Source organism: Cinclus cinclus, chromosome 7 (genome assembly GCF_963662255.1).
Source record: "Cinclus cinclus chromosome 7, bCinCin1.1, whole genome shotgun sequence".
NCBI lineage: Eukaryota > Metazoa > Chordata > Aves > Passeriformes > Cinclidae > Cinclus > Cinclus cinclus.
In genome coordinates, this window is record NC_085052.1 from 13188004 (window position 1) to 13208325 (window position 20322).

Genomic DNA, 20322 nt, shown 5'->3' on the forward strand with positions numbered 1-20322 from the left:
CCCTTCAGGGCACACATTGGGAATATATATTTTTTTCTTCATTACATTTAAAAGCTACTGCTTTAGCAAAAACAGCTTTTGAGCCGTTGCAACATGAGAACAGCTGTAGCAGTGAGATGAGAAATGGTCCTAATATAGAGAGATTTTTGGGGGCTGCGTTGCTGAGTTGGAAATGCCATCCATAGAATATCCCCCTAGTGCTAAAACCCATCGAAATAGATTGGAACGACTTCTTGGATTCTTTATTATTTTTAATGACTTGTTGTGCTATATCTAAAGGAAGTTGGAGAGCACTGCTCACTCCTGAACTTAGCCTCAAATGCTCTTCTGTGCATTTGGTCCAGCTCTGCATGCAGAAGAGGAGATGGAAGGAGAGTGTATCTTTGTACTAGCAGGAGGAGTTGTTTTAAACTCCATGTCTGTCCAGCAAATAATGTTTTTCTGTTGTTGTTGTTCTCCCTCAGCTCGGGGATTGGATCACATTGCTGAGAACATTCTGTCATACCTGGATGCCAAATCTTTGTGTGCTGCTGAGTTGGTGTGCAAGGAGTGGTACCGGGTGACTTCGGATGGGATGCTGTGGAAGAAACTCATTGAGAGAATGGTCAGGACAGACTCCTTGTGGAGGGGTTTGTCAGAGAGGAGAGGATGGTAAGGAAACTGAATCTTCACCTCTTTTGCCCCTATTCAGGACAGAAGGGGTTGTATGTTTCAAACCATATTTGAGGAGGGTTATTCAGCAGTAAAGCATCATATTGGTTCCAAACCTAATAGTTGCTTACAACAGAAATCAGGAGTTGAGGAGTTAGGGTGTCATTTTGCTATGTGGCAGCGTGGGGGATTTTTTGCTCAACTTCCTCGTCTGATCATGCTCTTACCCTACTGTGACAAGTGAGATATACAGACTGAGATTTTTACACTCAGCCTGTCTTTCAGTTTAAATTAAGAAGCTGTGTGTGCCTCAAGGGAACCTTAAACCGGTCAGCAGTTCAGAGCAGAAGAGCTTTTTCAGGAGTGGCAGTGGGGGAGCATGTGCTATGAATTAGTTCTTTCCTGATAGGTCTGTTTGTTTTCCTCAGCAGATTTTCACTATTAGATATCTGTTTAATTTTCAAACTGGAAGCTGAGGGTAGGTACCACGGAGAATAGGGGACTTTAGAAATGCAGATAGATTAGTTAATAATCATCTGGAATAGCCTTACTACAATGTAGGTCTCACTCAAGTTTGAAGCTGCTCTGCTAACATTTCATTAGAACTTTCTCTCTCAGGGGTACACCCTTTAATACATAATTTTCTTTTCCAAGGGTGTCCCTGGGATGTTGGCAGAAGGGAAACTGGGTATGAATATTTCATAAACAAGATAAAAGTGACAGCTCAGGCATTTTGGTTGCTATTAAAAAGAAAAAGATATGGAGTTGCAAACAAAGACTCCTGGTTTATGGTTAATTTTGTTATACTGTTTGTCTCAGGAAGTAAAGGAAAGTAAATCAGGATTATGAGACATTCTTTAAAAATAAATACTACTTTGATCTGCTTTCAATAGTGCAGTGTTTCTAAAGAGTGTAAAATAAACACAAGCATGGCAGTGGTAACTTTTGCATTTCTTTTAGTGCCTTATTGTCTCCAGGACTTCCATTTTTTCTCTCTACTGTTGAGGTCACAGTAAGTCCCAAGAGGATCTTGAGAGGTCATTTAGTCCTTTTTGTTTCCCATAGGCAAAGACACGTTTTTCTTAAGTCATCCCACATCTTTGTCTTAGCTTGTCCTTAAAATCCTCTACTGATGGAGATTCTCCAGGCAATGCCTGGAAAAGGAATTTGATGGTTTCACTTTTTTACTCTTTCTAACTTCAGTGTTTGAGAGGTTTTCCTGATATCTAAGCTGTCTTCATAGCTGCAGTTTGGCTTGTTACATTTTACCTGTACACATAAACAGAACATTTTCTCTCTCCTTTTTGCAGTAATCTTTTCCATGTTGGAAGATGACCATGTTATATGTTTTGGCTGCACTAGCCAACCATAATGATGTGTTATCTTGTCCTCTTACCATTTTTGAGTTTCTCTGTTTAAACCCTTCCCAATTACTCTATTCCATTCTTGGAGTATAGCGTCACTGGGGTTTGCTCCCTCCCCACTTTAGAAATAACATTAATGCTAAATACTAGTCATACAGACACATGACATTTCTAAAAGACAGGTGCAGAATTTTTCTTCTCATCTCAAGGACAGTCACCCTGTTACTGCACCTCTTCAGGTTTGTGCTATATGCTGGAGGTTGCTTTGACACAAAAGCACGTAGTGCCCAAGTCTTTCAGGCTGCCCTCTGGTTGTGTCTGTGAACAGATAGAACTGTGTGGTTAAGAGAAGCAGACAGGAAATACCCAGTGCAATTGAATCTCTGCCATGTAGAGGGTTATAGCTTGTAGTCAGTGCTAGCTCTATGCATGGCACAAGGAGATGACTAACTGAACAGTTCAGAATGATGGATGACTGGTGTTATTTGGTTACAGCTCCTCAATTTGCACATGAGCTGCCTGATTTCAGCATTTGCAGCTTGTGCTTTACAACAGAACCCTCCCCTCGTTCTGCAGCATGGCAGCTTTCACTGGCAGATTGTCAGGGAGCAGTAAGGGTTACAGAGATTTAGAGAAATATAAAACAGAAGCCCAAAATCTAGGCACACTTGTGTCCATCTGATTGAATTGGCTGGTCATCAAAACCTGCAAACAATAGTTCCTTTTAACCCAGAGCCACAACACAACAACTACTGGGATGCCATGAAAATTCCAAGCAATCCTTCAGCTGAACAGTAAACAACTGACTACATGCAGCAGGGCACGACTTACAGGTAGCAACCAGACTTTGTGTTAGCAAGTAAAGTTAGAAAGAATAAAAAGGTTTTTAGGCACATAGGCTTGTACACAGGTTTTTCTAGACCTGGCCCCAAGTCTCCCAGAATGTCTCCAAGGTATTCTGTGGAAAACCTAAGGAGGTTTTTGTCTTCCTTGGCCAATAATATTAATTTTTATGAAGGCACTTCCAGGCTGGATCACAATAAATAGGCATCTGTCTAGTTAGTGGTTTGCCTGCATCCATGTGTGCCATCTTCATGTGTTTGTTCCCATATATATGTCTGCTGGTCATTGTATTTGAAGAAACAGGTGATTCTTCTGTCCAAATGTGAAAGCACCTTTTTCTTGAGTTGTACTTAGAATACTTGATTTAAGGAAATATCAAAAGTTCTATTCCTGAGCATTTGTCATTTTGTTTGTCCAGTCCTAGAGTTTGGTACTGCCTTACAACCCAAAGATTTTGGTTTGTTGTTGTGGTCTCTCTAGTTCAAGTGCAATCAGGGAAGCTAAAGTACAGTCTCTGAAGTGAGTTTTGAGGTATACTGTATGGAAAGGAGAGGAAGGAAATGCACAAGGAAGTATTGAACAATTAATTATGCTGTAATGGAGCAAGGGAGGGAGAAGTGGAGAGCTGGCCCGGTGTAAACTCTGTGCCTCTGATGCCAGGATTACACTCGGAGGCATTTGTGCCTCTCTCCATTTTGTGAGGCATGTTGCCAGGCAGAGCAGCAGTTAGTACGCCCATGGTGGGGTTTACTAGCTTCCACACCGTGTTTGGTGGCTTCTTAACTTCAGGATGAGGAATTAAAGTTTTTTACACAGCAGGCAGTGATTGCCGTTTACAGATTTTTTTGGTAACAAAACTCTAGCTTGGGATATGAGTATTCCAAATTAGTGTTGAGATGAGAGAGGCACCACAGATGAGGTGTTGCTTACCAAAACAGAGTAGTAGCAGTAAAATGTCCATGTACCCAAGCTGATACTTGATATCTGCTAATGCAGATAAAAGCTAGCTTTGAATGCGTAGTGAATTTGAGGTTCCTTGGCTTCTTTCATTTACTTTGTGTGCTCTATTTTAAAGGTGACCTCTGATAATATGTGTGACTATTGCAGGCATGAACCATTGTCAACCCTTACTGAGCTGAATGGGACCATATCCATAATAGAGAATTTATTTCCCTTCGCTGAGTTACTAGACACAGATTTTTCTTGGGTATTTCAATGTTAAAATGCAACACTGACACATTGCAGGGCAAACAAACAAGGAACCATCCCATTTTAGTAAATTAAGTTTGACTATGAATCTGTCAGCAGTGGTTGCCCATTTGTAAAATGCCAGGAGAACTTTCTCCAAAATGCTGAAACATGATTTGTGTTCAAGGAAAAGTTCTTTGTCTTCCAGGGGGCAATATCTATTTAAAAATAAACCTCCTGATGGAACTGCGCCACCCAACTCCTTCTACAGAGCACTTTACCCCAAAATTATACAGGACATAGAGGTAAGAAACAGCTGCCAATTGTGGTGGTATTTTTAGTTTTGCTTTCCTCAAATGTTCCTGATTTATTAATGATGCTGAAATTCTGGGGTTATTCTGTTGCAGTGTAATATTTCATTAAATCTGACATGTCTGTATTTGTCTGGAGTTTGTAGATGTGGGGTAGTTATAAAAGATCCTGCTGCTCCTTTAGACAGAGGATGTAGTTGAAATGTTCAGTGAGCTGTTTGCAGGTGAAGTCTCCACACTTTGCACATCAGATATCACAGCATCACCATAATATCTTGGTTTTCTCTGTTCCACAGTACTTTGCTCCTCCTGGTGCAATGAGACCTAATAGGCTGTTACAGGAAGATATCAATAACTGAGGCAGGGAGAAGGTGCATTTCTGAAGTCTGCAGTCCTAAGACTCAGGGAAACAGGAAGCAGCTGAGCATGTGTGCCTTGCATTTAGTGTGAGCAAAATGGCATGTTCTGGTTGTTTCCTAACGGCAGAAGCACTGCTCGGGCACTGTTGTGACAAGGTTGTAAAAGCACTTAGAGCTCAAATGAGACTTCCTCTTCAGTTATTTAGCTGTTGAGTCACAGGGGGCTAAAGGTTGGAGACAGAAAAAGGCTTTTAGGTTACTTCTTCCTCACCATTCCCAACATCATAGACCAGTTTAGCCACGATATGTTTTCAAAGCATTTGTCTGTTTCATTGGTTTTATTACATGCATTTTAGAAAGCAGTTATGTCATTGTATCGGCCTGACTGCAGGAAAAAGTGTAAAGAAAAGTGTCTGCTGCCTTCTCAACCAAACAAAAAAAAGGGGAGATAGCTCTGTGCTTTTTTTTTCCCTACATCTCATTTGTCTCCTGTCTCTCCTCAAGACAATAGAGTCGAACTGGCGGTGTGGAAGGCACAGTTTACAGAGGATCCACTGCCGAAGTGAGACCAGCAAAGGGGTTTATTGTTTACAGTATGATGATCAGAAGATAGTGAGTGGCCTACGAGACAATACTATTAAGGTGAGAATGTTCCATCATGGCATACTAATGGCTTGGAGTGCCTATGCCATAAATAATAACGTCCTAATTTCAGTGACACCTACCCAGTCTCTTGTTAGTAACCTAGCCTTCTCCTTCCCCCATCTCCCACCTGCACAGCAGCTACACCTCTTTTATTTGGCTGGAGGGACCCTGTTTTCAGACAGACAGGCTTCACCAGCAGAGTTTCTGTCCAGCAGTAATTACAGGCTATGTAATTACTGGGCCCTGTACCCTAATGAGAAGGATAAAACCAATATTCATAGTAAAGCCAGTACTACGAAAGATGTCAATGTATTGCACCAAAGAGCCTGTAGAAGACTATGCAGATGCCACTAAAGGTGTTCTAAGTGCACTGTAGAAGATGTGCTGTAGTGAAAAACAGTCTACTAGTCAAAACAGTAAGCGCTGAAAGATTAAGACCTTACTGAACTGTCCAGTTTTGAATGTTTGCTGCCTTAGATCTGGGATAAGAATACATTGGAATGCAAGCGAATTCTCACCGGACACACAGGTTCTGTCCTGTGCCTCCAGTATGATGAACGGGTGATCATTACTGGATCTTCAGACTCAACAGTCAGGTGTGTGCTCATGATTTGGACCTTTCTGTTTGCCTCTTAAGATTTTAGCTTTGCAAGCTGCTGAAATGATCTCTTCTTGAATGTGTGCTGTTCAAGGAGTTCCATGAAGTAGTTCAACATATTTGTTCAGCATTGTGCTGTCCTTGTTTATCAGATGTCCATGCAAATTGCTGTCAAGGAGAAATGAAAATCTAAGCCAAGGCCAGTCAAGGTCAAGATGACTTAGGAAGGCCATCTGGCATTTCACCAAGGTTTTGCATGTTTTGACACTCCCTGAGAATGTTACAAATTCTCTTTGAGAATAACTTTTTAAGAGTTGAAGGTTTCAAAGCAAGTTTGAAGGTTTAATAATCCATTGCCATTTAATTTTAACAAAATACGTGTTACTAGATATCCTGTGACTTCAAATTAAATTTCAGCATGATGTTTCTTTTCATTCAATCTTTCTAACCTTGCTTTCCTTCCAGTCTCCAGTAAAAGGCTGGATACCTCAACATAGCACTTGTGGTGCACGTTTTGCATTTGTGAAATCTGCTAGTCATATTAGAGGATACCAAAGAGTCCAAGACCTGTAGTGTAAATAGAGGTGCATATGAGTTAATGAATTGCCATATGAACTTGAACGTGAAGGGGCAGATCTGACTTCTCCATGTTGTTATATACTTCCTTCTTGTCAGACTACAAGCAATGCTTATGCAGTGAAGTTAGCAAAAAACTCCATTGGTGGCCTTTCCTGGATCTATTAGCATGCATTCCTATGGCTGCAAACTCCTCTGTGCTTGTGTAAACTACTACTGTTAAGCTAATAGCTATTAAATTGAATTCCTGACATGTGATGCATGCAGTCTTGCAGTTCTGCTAGATTTTGGGGTCCTATCATTCATAGGAATCCAGAATTTCAGCAACACCACCTGCCTGGAGGTGATGTGGGAGCTGCACTGGGCTAAACAGATCACAAAAGGAGAGGCTGATTTCTGTAACAAGCACTGTCATTTTCCATATCAGGCCAGGCTGGCCAAATTGCAGACTGGCTACTTGCCCAGGAATACTTTGTCTCCCACTGTATCTATAAATGTTTGTGCAGACCCCAGAGGCACATAGGATGCATCACTTTTATCCTTGGGTCTCCTCAGGAAGAGAGGCTTCATCCAATAGACAGTACAGATGGGCTCTTAATGCTTCTGAGATCTCAGGGATGCACTTGTCCAAAGAAGTCAGTGGGTCTCCAGCTCCTGTTCGGTTTGGCAACCCTGTCTTCAAACTGTTCGTATGTTAATGGCTCAGGTCTTTAGTTTTTTCTCCTTTGCATTTTTTAATTGGAATGTGGTTTTCTTTCTCATTTAGAGTTTATAAGTTGATGCACTTTAGTTAGAAAAGAAGACATTAGTAGTCTTTCTCACATCTTGCCTTTTCTTACTGCTTGCCTTATTGGCAGTGGGAAATTTTAACTTCTGCAGGGTCTGATGTGCCTGATGATACAGCCATTTTCTGTTTTCATATACTGTGTCTGGGATACAGGTGTGATAGTGCCAAAAGATACCTCTTTATGGAGGGCAAAAGAAATTTGCCAACAGAATAGCCCAAAATAAATATTTTTAAGGCTTAAAATCTTCATTTCAAGTACTAGAAGTTCTGTATGAAGCTTTCTCTAACTTGCATCTTAAATTGTCTTTCAGTTGAAACAGTTGGTTCCAATAACATTAAATTGACATAAATGCTATGTCTTAATTTGGGTATTCAGCACATTCATTGAATGTAGCTGTGTACCAGATGCACCGCAGGGTAAATGCAAATCATGATGCAACTTGTGGCAATTACTTGTATTTGTTTGAAAAGAATTGTGTTGTCTTCTGCTGCTGTATAAATTGCTACTTGAGCTGATACTCCTGTGAGAGAGGTCAAAAATTAAGCCTGTCAGGGAACTTTCTTCCCCACATTGACTAGAAATTAAGTGTATAATAGGCTGACAGAACCAGGAAACACCATTTTTTAAGGCCATTAGTCTTCTACCTTTCCTCAGCATTAAATTCCCTTAATTAAAGAATGCTTTTTTCCTGGGTGCATTTTTTTTTGGTGTTAACTGCATTGCAGGGTCTTTGGCTGCTGGACCGTCTCAATGTACACATAACCAACAGGTTTATCTAATACTTTTTTTAATGAACTATTTAATAGATGTAGATATAACTTGTGGTGTTCGCTTCTCTAATATCGCTGGAGAGTCAATTACCTCTCCCTGTCCTTCTCTCGCTCTGCAAAAAATTCACTGTGCAGGTTTTTAACTCCGTTCTCTCTGGTTTGAAATCTGAACGTGCAGAGTGTGGGACGTGAACGCAGGTGAGATGCTGAATACTCTGATCCACCACTGCGAAGCCGTGCTGCACCTGCGCTTCAACAACGGCATGATGGTGACGTGTTCCAAGGACCGCTCCATCGCCGTGTGGGACATGGCCTCCCCAACAGACATCACCCTGAGGAGGGTGCTCGTAGGGCACCGAGCTGCAGTCAACGTAGTGGACTTTGATGACAAGTACATTGTATCGGCATCAGGTGACAGAACGATAAAGGTGAGGTGTTTGAGAGGCTTTCTGGGGTATTTATTAACAAAGAACAGGGAAGATGGCTCCTGGCAGGATCTTCCTTTAGAAGCAGTGTTCTTCCTTCTGCTCATTTGCACTTGTCCCTCCTCTGTTGAGCTGGCACGACTCATTTACGGAGCTTATGGCAAATCAGTTCCGGGTACAGACGCAGTTGAAAAAGAATAATTTTTTTCTGTGTTCTTTTTTGACTTGACCACTTCCATAACCTGTTCAGTTATTTAAACAGTTGTTAGAGGGCAGCATGGGGACAAAAGTGAAGGTGAGTGGATAGGAGACACTTAATTGTTACTGCTATGATCCTAGTCTGCAGCATTACACCTCAGGAGAATCTGTATAGTTTGCCAACCAAACCACAGCCCAAAAATGCTGAACTTGGAAGCTAATTTGATATTGTGTGGCAAAAATCTTCTGTGTATGGTGACCCCACCTGCTATCAGTTGCAGACATTAATCACAGATCATCAGAGGGGTGATTTTCCCAGTCTTGATTGCACCTTCATTTTAAGAGCATTCTGGGTGCATCTATATAGCATACAGACACCATCTTTTGTTAGTCTCTTCATAATAATTTTGTCTCTGTGTGGTTCCCTCCCCCCTTCCTGTCACAGGTATGGAACACTAGTACCTGCGAATTTGTGCGCACCTTAAATGGCCACAAACGAGGCATTGCATGTCTGCAGTACAGAGACAGGCTAGTAGTGAGCGGCTCTTCAGATAATACCATCAGGTGAGAGACAAACCCCCCATGGCAGGGTTCTGTGCAAGCACACTGTCTCTGGTGCCCTGGGACGTGCACAGCCTAGGCAACTGAAGTGCTGTGTACCCCTGTCAACTTTGAAATATGCTTTCTTTGGTATAGAACATTGGGAACTACTGGAAAGAGATATTAGAAGCCTGTTTTACTGTGTTGTCTTTCATCCTCTACATCTCAAGAGTCCCATACTAATCAACAAGTTGCATTGCTCTGACAGTTCTGGTCTGTGAAAGAGCTGGCAAGTACCACTTTCTACAGTGTCCTCTTGTGATATTTTAATTGGACTATGTGTCTTGTTAAAGGGGTCAGATTTGCAGTAAGAGGCATTTAATCCTCGGCAGAAATCCTCCTGGGCTCTTGCCAAACTCTTCTTGTGGTACTTGGCACCTGGTTAAGTTTGGAACAGCTGGTTTAAAGCATGAAGTTCAGTTTGCCGCCTTTTGCACTTCTCCAGCTGCCCTGGTTGCAGTCTGAGATTTAACTCTTCCTGGTATCCAAAGCCAGAATTTCTCCCTACATCATGCAGCTGCTGGCAGAAGGATGTCCCACTAATTTCAGGATGTATGGAACAAGCTTGAATATTAGTTTACGTGATATAGAAGAATGCCTCTGTCACGGACATGGAAGTAACAGCAACCTCCCTTTTCCCTTTGTAATTTGTTTAAGTGTCTGCCTTTTGATAAAATCTGGAAGCTGAACAGTGTAAAGAAGAACCCTTCATTTCACATGTCAGTAATAATTTTTCCTCACTGAGAATGGTCCATGCTGTTGTTTGCCTATGGTTTGCAAGATGCTACCTCCCCCTGCTCTGCATTCTGTAGGAAAACAGTAACCTTTGGTTGACATCACCAGGTCACTGTTCCAGATTTTAGTACAGGGCTGTCTGAGAGCATGACCAGGAGAGCTAAAACTTCCGTCTCTTAATTGAGTGAAGAGGTATTGCATGCATTGTGTAAGAGCAGCACCACTTGGTGAGAACTTCTGCACTTCAAACAGAAAAATTAAGCCTCTGCAATTGTATTATGAAACTTGGCCTCAGAAGCAGAGCAAGAAATAGTTAAATACTACAGCAGTTAGGGAAGGATCTAAAATATGCAATGCTAATAAAAATAAATGTCAAGATAGTGATAGTGCTAAGCAGGAATCCAGTTACTTTTATTCTTGCTTTGGACAAAATCCCTACTTGACAGATAAATTGTGCTAGAATTTCAGGAACGTCAACAGTGAATCTTAATGGAAGTCAAGTTTAGCAGCAGTGTGAGCAATGCAAAAGACTTACCCAATACTAAAGGACATTTTAGCATTTTACCCAATGCCCAGCCATTAGCAGAAGGCACAAGTCAGTGGAAGAATGATTAAGAAAAAGGTTCCTAAGTCATCTTTGTGGATGGCTAGGTGCTTTGCAGGTTTGATTTTAATTCACTACCAGATGTTGTATGCTGGATTTCAGTAGATGCTGATACAGAACTTAGAAGTCCATTATTCCTCAGGAAAACTTTCCAGAAGATGACTTTGTGATTTCTGGTTTTGTAACTGCAAACGTTAAGGACATGTGAAGTGGCTGAGATTTCTGTAGGGAGACTCCACAGAGAGAAAATTTTTTAGGTTTTGATTTAGGCCAGAAATTTCACTTGTTTAAGAGGATACAGATACACAGACATCCCTATCATTGTGCTAATTCCCATCTGGCAGAAACTGGTCCATCAAGTTTAATCCAATCACTTCAGTATCTTGGCTTCTAGGGTCAAAGTTCTTAATTGCTACAGACAAACATGGTGTAGAAAAAAGGGAGCTAGGGAATTTAGGGCAAGAAAATAAAATTAGACTATATCATCTTGGGTTAAGTTTTTAATGAGTGGCTGGTCTTCTATTTCTAGTGTGTGCACACATAAGAATCTGATACCAATCTATTTAGACAAGAGCATTCTCTCTAAGAAGTAGGGATTCAGACACCTGCCTTCTGTACATCTCCCTGCTCTGCTTTCAAGTGAATTAAAGGCAGAGATAATTGCAGACCTCCCTCTACTTCCAGAAGTTCTCCCAAAGTCACAGGAAGGAGCAGTGGTAGTGTTTTTGACTGCATACATATTGTAGTGATTTTTTTTCTTTATTTTTAGTTAGTAGTTCTCAAGCCTTTGGTATGGTTCTTTTACTGTTTGTTCGTTTGAATATTTAAAGAAGTAGATGTTACAAAAACTTACCAAATCTGACCAACTCTGCTAAGAGACCCTACTCTTAATAGCAGCTGTCCCCTTTGTACATGAAAGCCCATTTGCCATGTGACAAGGGACATGATCACCTCTTGTAATCCTGTTCAGATTCAGGTAAAACCTCAGACTGGGACCTAAAAATACAGGCCTGAGTTAGTGTGATGCAGCCTCCCAGAGCTGCTGGCAATTTCAGGATCAATGGCAAGGAATGCAAACACATGGCACAAAAGTTCCTGGCACAAGATTGCTCTTCAAACCTTTCTGCACCAGTTAATCTCTGGCATTGTCTGTCCTGTTTGCAGTCCTTGAGAGACATAATGCTCTCTGACCAGCCAGAGTGCCTTTGGCTGACCTTTGCCATAGACTTGCTTGCTATGACCTTGACTGGTGTGCTGTAGTCAAGTGAGAACTGTTGGGCCCTTCACAGATTCCTGAAAGATCAACTTCACAGATTCAAGAATCACTTTGTGCTCCTTGCTGGTTTCAAGCATGTGCATGGACATAGCCTCTCGCAGTTCTACAGTGACAAAAGCGTTCTGTTCATTCCTTTGTTGTCCAAAGTAAGAGCAACTTGTTGTGGCAAGACAGCTGCAATCATTATCCACCAGCCTTGGGCACACATCAACTGGATCTGGATTATTCCCTGGGGAACCTCAGGAATAAAATATGTGGGGATGGTTTATCTCTTTCATTGTCTCTCAAGCAAAAGTGACCTGACCTCTCAGCAGCTGTGCTGCTTCAAGATGTGTCACCCAGAGAAATTCCACAAACCCCCCATATTTCTCACTAGTGTGAAGTTCATGCCAGTCAGAGCACTCACTGAATGAGCATTTGAGAATCCTTCTGGCTTCTTTCTTTCTTTCTGCTGTATGTCAGGGAGTCAGAGCAGATATTGCTATTACAAGACTGCTGTATGAGCAGAGCGTGTCTCGGCCAATGACGGAACACCTCTAGACAATGCATGACAAAGAACTTCAGTTTCTTGTAGGCAAATAATCTTTCTTTATCCATGGTGATTGGCAGTCATGTCGAAGAGCTGGCAAAAGTATGGAGAACAAATAGACTGACTGCATAACTGTTTGAAGTGTTTAGCTATTTTTCAAGGTAGTGTGCAAGTGTAAAATTATGTATTTTAATTTATTCTCCATGCTGAAAATCCATCACAAAAGCCAAAACTCTTGAGATAGTAACAGTTGAGAGAAAAATGTGTTGCTGGGCCTCTTACTGTATATTGGTTTGGGTGCTGGAACTTTTTAAAAATATTGTATTATTAGAGACAGTTCACATAGAGCCACAGCTGAGAGCAAGAAAAAAAATGCATTTCAAAATAATAAACACAGAGCATCCATTTTATCTTAAGCATAAGGTGCCTGGATTACAGATTAAACATACCAGGAGAAATGACAATGGAAAAGGTCTTGTTAATTCTTGTACCTCTCGCCACCATATTGATAATTTAATTTGTCTGATGGTAGTCTCCAAATCAGAAATGGGCATGTAGAGGAATAGAAAGGGGGTCATGCTCTGTGAAGATGATCATATCAATTGAAACAAGCTGCCAAGGGGATTGGTAAGTGTCCCTCTTTTAATATCTTAAAACCAAGGCACAACACTTTTATGAACAATGAACCTTAGTAAAATGAAGTGAGGCTCACTGTGAAGATGACTGGGGGCTATCCTACGTTACTAAGCAGCAGATACTAGACACAACTGGTTTGTGACTTATCTCCCATGTGTTACTCTTACATCATAGGGTCATGTGGGAAATCATGCGTCCATTTAACTGTGGGAAAAGGAGTGATGAGTGTGATTTGTTTCTTCTTTGATGTTCCATCATAATCTTTATTTCCAAGTTTCCATTAACTACAAGCAAAGACCAAATGTTTCTTTGCAATGCTAAGGTATTAAAAACTTCTCAATGCTTCTTTGTACTCTCTTCCAGGCTGTGGGATATCGAGTGTGGGGCATGTTTACGAGTATTGGAAGGCCATGAAGAGTTGGTGAGATGCATACGCTTTGATAACAAGAGGATAGTCAGTGGGGCATATGATGGGTGAGGTTATCAGTGCAGTCAATGCTTTGCATCTTCTTTCTCAGTGCCTCCCACCCAACTGTGCATCTCCTGTATAAATATCAGCCTCTCTGTCTGTCATATTAAGAGGACCTTTTCATTCTTTTGAAATAAGTCCATGTGATTTGATGTGTGTGATCCATTTCTTGTGCTTGTAAGAATATCTGACTGACTCAACCTGAAACTTCTTCCAGCTCAACCACTTGTAAGAGCAATCTTTCCCATCTGTGGTTGTCTGCAGGACCATTTGCCATTACAGACTAGTTGTCTGCACTCCCATGTGCTTCTCTTAGTTATTACCACCTGCTTTTTATGTGTTTTACTTTACTGACAGCATGTTTTAACCTCCCATTAAGTTCTATAAGCTTTACAAAGAAAAATGCAAGAACCAGGTCTCAAGAGCAGAAGGATTGCTGTAATTTTCCTTTAACTGGTATATTAGCTAGATTGTACTAACACTTTTCTTTTTTTTCTGTGGGTATTTGCTCTTTTCTCTTTAACAGAGCCATGGTGTTTGTCTATTTTTTTCACCACTAGGAAAATTAAAGTATGGGATCTTGTGGCTGCTTTGGATCCCCGTGCTCCAGCAGGGACCCTCTGCTTGCGAACCCTCGTGGTAAGAGCTTTAGAGAGAGGTGTTGAAGAAAGTGTGCTTGTTCAGAGCTATCTTGAGCTGTGAAAACTCAAGTCAGTTTAGCCCCAGTCTGCAGGATCTTGAAATAATTTCCAGGGGTCTGGCTTTTATGGGTGTCCAGCTTCTTTTAATTTTGCAAGCTATTAATTGCAAGCATTGAAAGTTAGAATCTTCGGACTTTTCAGTCTACTCTGGATTTTTCAGCAGTTTTATTCTATGATTTGAAGTTAATAACTGAATCCATTTTTAATTCATCCTTGGAATCCATATGCTAGTGGGTTTAGATTAATCTGTGTGTACCTGATGATGCAGTAGTAAGTTCTCTGAATTCTTGGTATAAAATTTCTTAAAAATACTACATTCAAAATTTGAGGAATAGGAACAAAAACACTTTTGGGATTGCTTTTAACTGCCTTTTGGGTGTTTAAAGGAAAAGCAGGTAAGGATTGAAACAGACAGTGAAATTGCCTTTTATTCTTAAACAGCAACTACTCTTTTCATGCTGTCCACTGGTTTCAAGTGCAGGTCAATGATGGTGTGGTTAAAATGTCATTATGTGAGTGTTAACAGTACTCACAATCATGTTTAACAAGGCTCTGCTTGGTCTTACAATAATGTGGGAAAGTTGTGAGAAAAATGCCAGGACAGCCAAGGCCTTAGGGTGGTTGCTTTAAGTGTTCCTCCACTACATTCAACCCAAAAAAACAGTACTGTTGCTGGGGATAAAGCAAGATTTCAACCAGTAGCAAAATCTCATTGAAAAATTAGTACTGTATGTTTTAATTTCTAATGTTGAAAGTGTTTAGGCAGTGTTTTGATTGGTATATATTAGACCTTTTCCTGCTGTGGAATGTGCTCTAAAACAGGATCATACCAAGGCTGTTTGATTCTCTAAAAGTGTGGTTACTTTTCACCAGCTGAGCTGTGCTGGCTGACCTTCTGCAAGCTCATCAACCACCTGAATTGCTGCTATTCTAGATTTCACTGAAGTACTTTACATCACATTTGGTGCAGGCTGTGAGGTTACTGGGACTCAGCTGACAGGTAGTAAGATCATTAAGCCATGCTACCCTTTCCCAATCATGTATTTGGACCGTCAGCTACAGGATTAGAGTCCATGAGAGCTTTGGATGTCCACAGGTGCTATGCTGAAAAACCTTCTTGTTAGCCAAATAGAAGTGCAAATGGTTTCATGTCTCTAATCCAGAAAAACCCTTTGTCATTGGTCACCCTTTTCCAAGCTACGGAACAACTCTGCCCATGAGCTCATATCCTGAGAGTCTAAGACTTCAGCTTGGTATTAGAAGTGTTTCTGCTCCAGCCTGAGACAAATGTGTGCCTAGTAACCTGTAGACTTAATTTAACTGGTGTGATTCCTCTGCATTTTCCAGCAGTGGACAGCCAAAGTGCCCCAGCTAATTATATTATAAATCAGAAGCAGTGGGATGGAAACACTGTAGGAATCTCAACACATGGACACTCATAAATCCCTGTTTGATAGCAATGGAGGGGCCCAAAAGCAGGGTGGGGAGCAGAGGAAGCTGTTGTGATGCTTTTAGGACTTTTATGACAACAGGGTGTCCTTATACCCGCTTACCCATGCTTTGGTGTTTTTTTCCTCTTCCCTCGTCCTCCAAAATTAAACCTGGCTGCACAATGAGCATCATGAGTCTCCTGCTGCTTGTGTTCAATTTTCAAACAGTAGGAGGAAAGTGCACAGATAACAAATGTTCGCGGCATGCCAGGTCCCTTCCAATTCTGTCTTCCGTTAGCTGGAACAGTGGCCACATGAATTTGACAGAAACTTCAGAAGCTTTCCATGAACAGAATAAGCTCACAGTTCAGCTTTCTTTATGACATAAACAGTCCAGGTAGGGCAGCCTTACTTAGCCCACAGTGACTGGGATCAAAAAGAGAGTTTTGAAAACTTTTGAAAGTACCTCCTTCTTTCTCTCCCTCTCCCTTCCTCTCTGTCTCTCTCTCTCTTTTTCCCCCCTCTCTCACTCCCTCCCTCCCTTCCTTCCCCATCTCTGTGAGTAGTCCATCAGTGGACCTGACTGTTGTAATGATACTCTTTGGAAGAACTTCTTTACTGCTGTAACACAAAATCTGGAAAAACACTTCCCTTAAGAATAGGTGGGAAGACAGAAACTCATAAGGTGTTTATAACACAAACTCAAGTTACAGTTGGAAGATTCAAAAAGTTCCACTGACTAGAAATTCTAAAAAAATATATCTTAGAATCTGGCTAACATGTGCATTTATTATTAGATAATTTTGATTTAATTTCTGAAAGATTAAGAAATTCACTTTAAAGCAACTGTTGTTCTCTCTAAACTGAGCTGTATTTTTGTAGTCTTGTGATATAAGACAAAGACTTCCCCTTTAGTAGCTAGCAATTCTCTTTTGCCTAAATATTTGATAAACCTGTAGTTTCAGTATTAAAGTATTTTAAGACATGCTTTCTTCCTGACCCTCAGAAGCCCCTTATGATGTGTGAGCACTAAAGAGAAATGTGTGTTCATAGAAGAGATAGGGCTCACAGTCATTGTTCAGTTTCTGTTCCCTGATGACCAAGTAGGAGGCAACTGCTCTTGGAGTGTCATGGGCACCAAAAGAAAATAGGCAACACACAAGGGAAAGCAGAGTGGATTTGCTCTGTGATATCCAAGATCTTGCCATTGCCTCCTTTTAATTATGGTCTGAACTCTTGCCAAATCATCATGCCATTTCCACTCAGAGCAGAATGCAAACTGACTATAAAGAATGCCCTTTCTAGATGATATTTTTAGAACTGCATAGGAGGAATTACTGCTGTGTCACTGGACTTTACAACAGGCTCCTTAGTGTCCTCCAGTGTTTAACTGTTCTTTCTTCAGCAGTGGCAATGATGCCAAGTCTTGAATGCAAGTTCTCATCTCTTACCCTGTTACCTGCTGTACCTGGGAATGCTGCAATTTCAGGAAGGAGTTTTGCCATGGAATAAGGAAGACACACATGTCAGCCTCACCAGATGGAATTATGTGGGGAGGGAGTTTGGTTTGTTCTGCACAGTGTGTGTCTAATACTGGGACTTAAGGAGTAGTGGGCCAACTGCAGTATAAACTTCCTGCAAGTCAAGTACTCAGATATGGCAAATCCTTTTCCTTGAGAGAGGGCTTAATTTATGCTCTGTGATGGTGATGCACAGTGTGTCATGTGAAGTTTACTGACAAATTAATGTAGCACTAAAATCAAGCCCAAGTTCATCTTTCCCACTCCATCCCAAGTGCCAGTTAGTTTGCAAAGTAATGTGCTGTGTCTCCCACTGGCATTTCAGGAGCATTCTGGAAGAGTCTTTCGACTTCAGTTTGATGAGTTCCAGATCGTCAGCAGCTCACATGATGACACCATCCTTATCTGGGATTTTCTGAATGACCCAGCTGCCCAGGCAGAATCCACTCGTTCCCCGTCCAGAACATACACCTACATCTCCAGATAAATAACACTACACTGTACCTCACACTCGCACAGGTAAAAAAAAAAAAATTAAAAAAAAAAAAACCTTTAAAAAATAAGGTGAGGTTCAAAGGTAACACTGGATGTAGTGTGAGCCTGCTGCTTGAATAACTGGCTGGGTCTACCAGTATTTGTCATCTTGGTTATACAGTAATTACAGTGTCCTGTAAAAGGGTGGGAATAGTTCTGGTACCTTAGATAGGGATTTTATTTTAGGATTTGTGACATGTGGTGCCTGTGACTTCCCCTGAAGAACTCCTCCTCCTCCTCTGTCCATCATCATCAATAATTAAATCAGTTATACTGCTGTCCAGAAGGAAGAAAGGTTTCTGCAGAGCGAGTAGAGCAGCTGCTGCCTAACAAGAGGATGCAGATGGCCTGACCCTGGGCAGTTGTCACCAGGCAGGAGGGTTTTGCCAAGAACCTCCCTCTGAAGTGATGACCGTTCTCCTCACTCTGCAGCAAGCTGATTGAAGATTACAGTTTGGCTAGGGAAGGAGACACTGAGGTACAAGCACAAGCCCAGGCAAATTAAATCAAGATGCATCAATGTGCAAAGTAATTTATTGATAGGGCCCAGCCCTTGTTCTGTCTCACATAGCATGGATGTTAAATTATTCATATCAGAGCCTGGTTGGTTTGCTCATCACCTTTAGTCTTGGCCAGCACCGTGTGGGGAGGACAAAATGTTTCATATGTTTGGGTCAGTTGTAGAATGAGTTTGATGCATATGAGTGAAGTGGGATAACATGATTGCCTGTGTGGGTGGGTACATGCACAATTACTGTTAATAGCAGTAAACATAAGAGTGAAGAATGGCAGAAGAGCTGACAGGCTTCTGCAAAGGGGTGTCCACAGTGACATTTTCCCATGAAAGTGCTCTGTTATGGGCCACATCCTGTATCCTGTTGGGTAACTGTACAGTGATGCTCTGGACCTGTCAGATCTTGATTTCTCAAATACTCTGGTCAATCAGATGTTATTTTAAATCATTAAAAGGCTTAGTATGAATGGGGTTTGTTTGGTTTGTTCTGTTTTTTGTTCCCAGGACTCATTTAAGCTGCAGTATTTAAATGCCAGGACAAAAGAACTATCCACGTAACCAATACTTGCTGAAGAGAGAGGCTCTCAGACTTGTTTCTGGAACAAAGTTGGCATGCGGTTGATCTCAGACAGGGTCTACTCAGCGCGGCTGACTGCTAAAGTGCTGCTATATCAGAAGATGACTTTTATCTTTCATGAACAATTAACATTTTTAAACCTTCCCATCCCTTTCTTCCCTCATTCCCCCCTTCATGTTCACTCTTCCCTTTACCCCGTTTGGTTTCCCTCCAAGCCCAGTCACCGATGTCCTATGAGTATATTTAAGATGTTGCCAGAATGTGTTGCTTTGCTGTTAAGCAGAAGACTTACAGCCACAGTGCATCTTGCTGAGAGTCACTTCAGGGTGGGTGGGAGGGTGGGTGGGGAAGAGGCTGCTATTCTCAGGCTGAAGTCAATATCCATTGCTACATCTTTGTAAAAGCATTCAGCTCTGAAGAGCAGCAGAAACACTTATAACAGCCAGACCATCATCCCCCCAATCCCAGCTTCCCTGTGGCTTTTGGCTGTTCTGACAGCAGACTTACTTTTTATGGAGAGAGGACCCTTGAAATTGGACTACTATGAGCCAAATCCATCTATTTCCTCTCCTGCCTGCTATGCTAACCCTTTGGAAGCTGGATGTGTATTGTAGTCTCCCCTTAACGTCTGCTTGGCTGGGGAATGCTAGTCAATGAAAAGTTAAACTCTCTCCTGCCAAAGTCCCAAGCATGATGGACTGGGGCTGAGATCCTGTCCACGCCCACCCCAGGTGAACTGTTGGCCCAGGACAGTATTTCACTAGCAAAGGGATTCTCTGTACCACCTTTCTACTGCAGTTCTCCCTGAAGACAGTATGTTGCTGATGGCTTATGAACATTCTGTAAATTGGAAAATGTTTGAGGCTGGGCTGAGAAGGAAAGCTGGACATTGCTCCTATCTTTCTATTCCTTCTCCCCTCAGAGAGCCTATAGTTATTAGAAGAGGGAGCTGTTAAAGACTTTGTGGAGCTCTCAAGAGTCACCCTAGAGTGGACACACTGCACAAATATTCTGGCCACAACAGTAAGACTTTGCCTCACTTGAATGAGCAAATGCACACCCTGGGGATGGTGGTTGAGTAAAAGGAGTGTGGCCATGAGGACAATCAATGCATTTAGCAGTGACTCCAGGGCAGTTCTACAGCATTTCTGGGACTGGCTTTGCTAGAAGGGATTGAGGAGTTTTTGATTCGCTTCTCTAACATATGTACTGCATTGCAGTTTGGAGACACAGGCTGATGAGTCGTTTTGCTGATAGCTGAGATGGGTCTTTGCTTTCTGGCTGAGACTTCTGCAAATTGTCATTGTTTAGAAGACAAAAATAGCCTTGAAGAGTAGGTACATGAGAAACAATTCTGCATGTGTCTGAACTAGACAGAGGTCTGGGGGTAAACAGCTTTCTTCACAGAGCTGGAATGAATTGCAGCTGGCCTGCATTTAGATCAGAAATGACTGTAAATCAGCCCCTGGCCATTCCAGGTT

At 41.6% G+C, this 20322-nt stretch overlaps 1 protein-coding gene across 4 annotated transcripts in view; it reads left to right on the forward strand.

The window, feature by feature from the left end:
- BTRC (beta-transducin repeat containing E3 ubiquitin protein ligase) overlaps window positions 1-18752 on the forward strand; it is a 112905-nt gene extending 94153 nt beyond the window's left edge. For all 4 annotated transcript variants that reach the window (XM_062496948.1, XM_062496949.1, XM_062496950.1 and 1 more), the window contains 9 exons: window positions 465-651; window positions 4255-4351; window positions 5221-5358; window positions 5839-5957; window positions 8272-8521; window positions 9162-9280; window positions 13460-13570; window positions 14126-14204; window positions 17542-18752. In XM_062496948.1, coding sequence (XP_062352932.1) covers window positions 465-651; window positions 4255-4351; window positions 5221-5358; window positions 5839-5957; window positions 8272-8521; window positions 9162-9280; window positions 13460-13570; window positions 14126-14204; window positions 17542-17703 — 1262 coding nt within the window. In that variant the 3' untranslated portion in view covers window positions 17704-18752. The remainder of the gene's footprint in view (window positions 1-464; window positions 652-4254; window positions 4352-5220; window positions 5359-5838; window positions 5958-8271; window positions 8522-9161; window positions 9281-13459; window positions 13571-14125; window positions 14205-17541) is intronic.
- Window positions 18753-20322: the final 1570 nt, after the last annotated feature.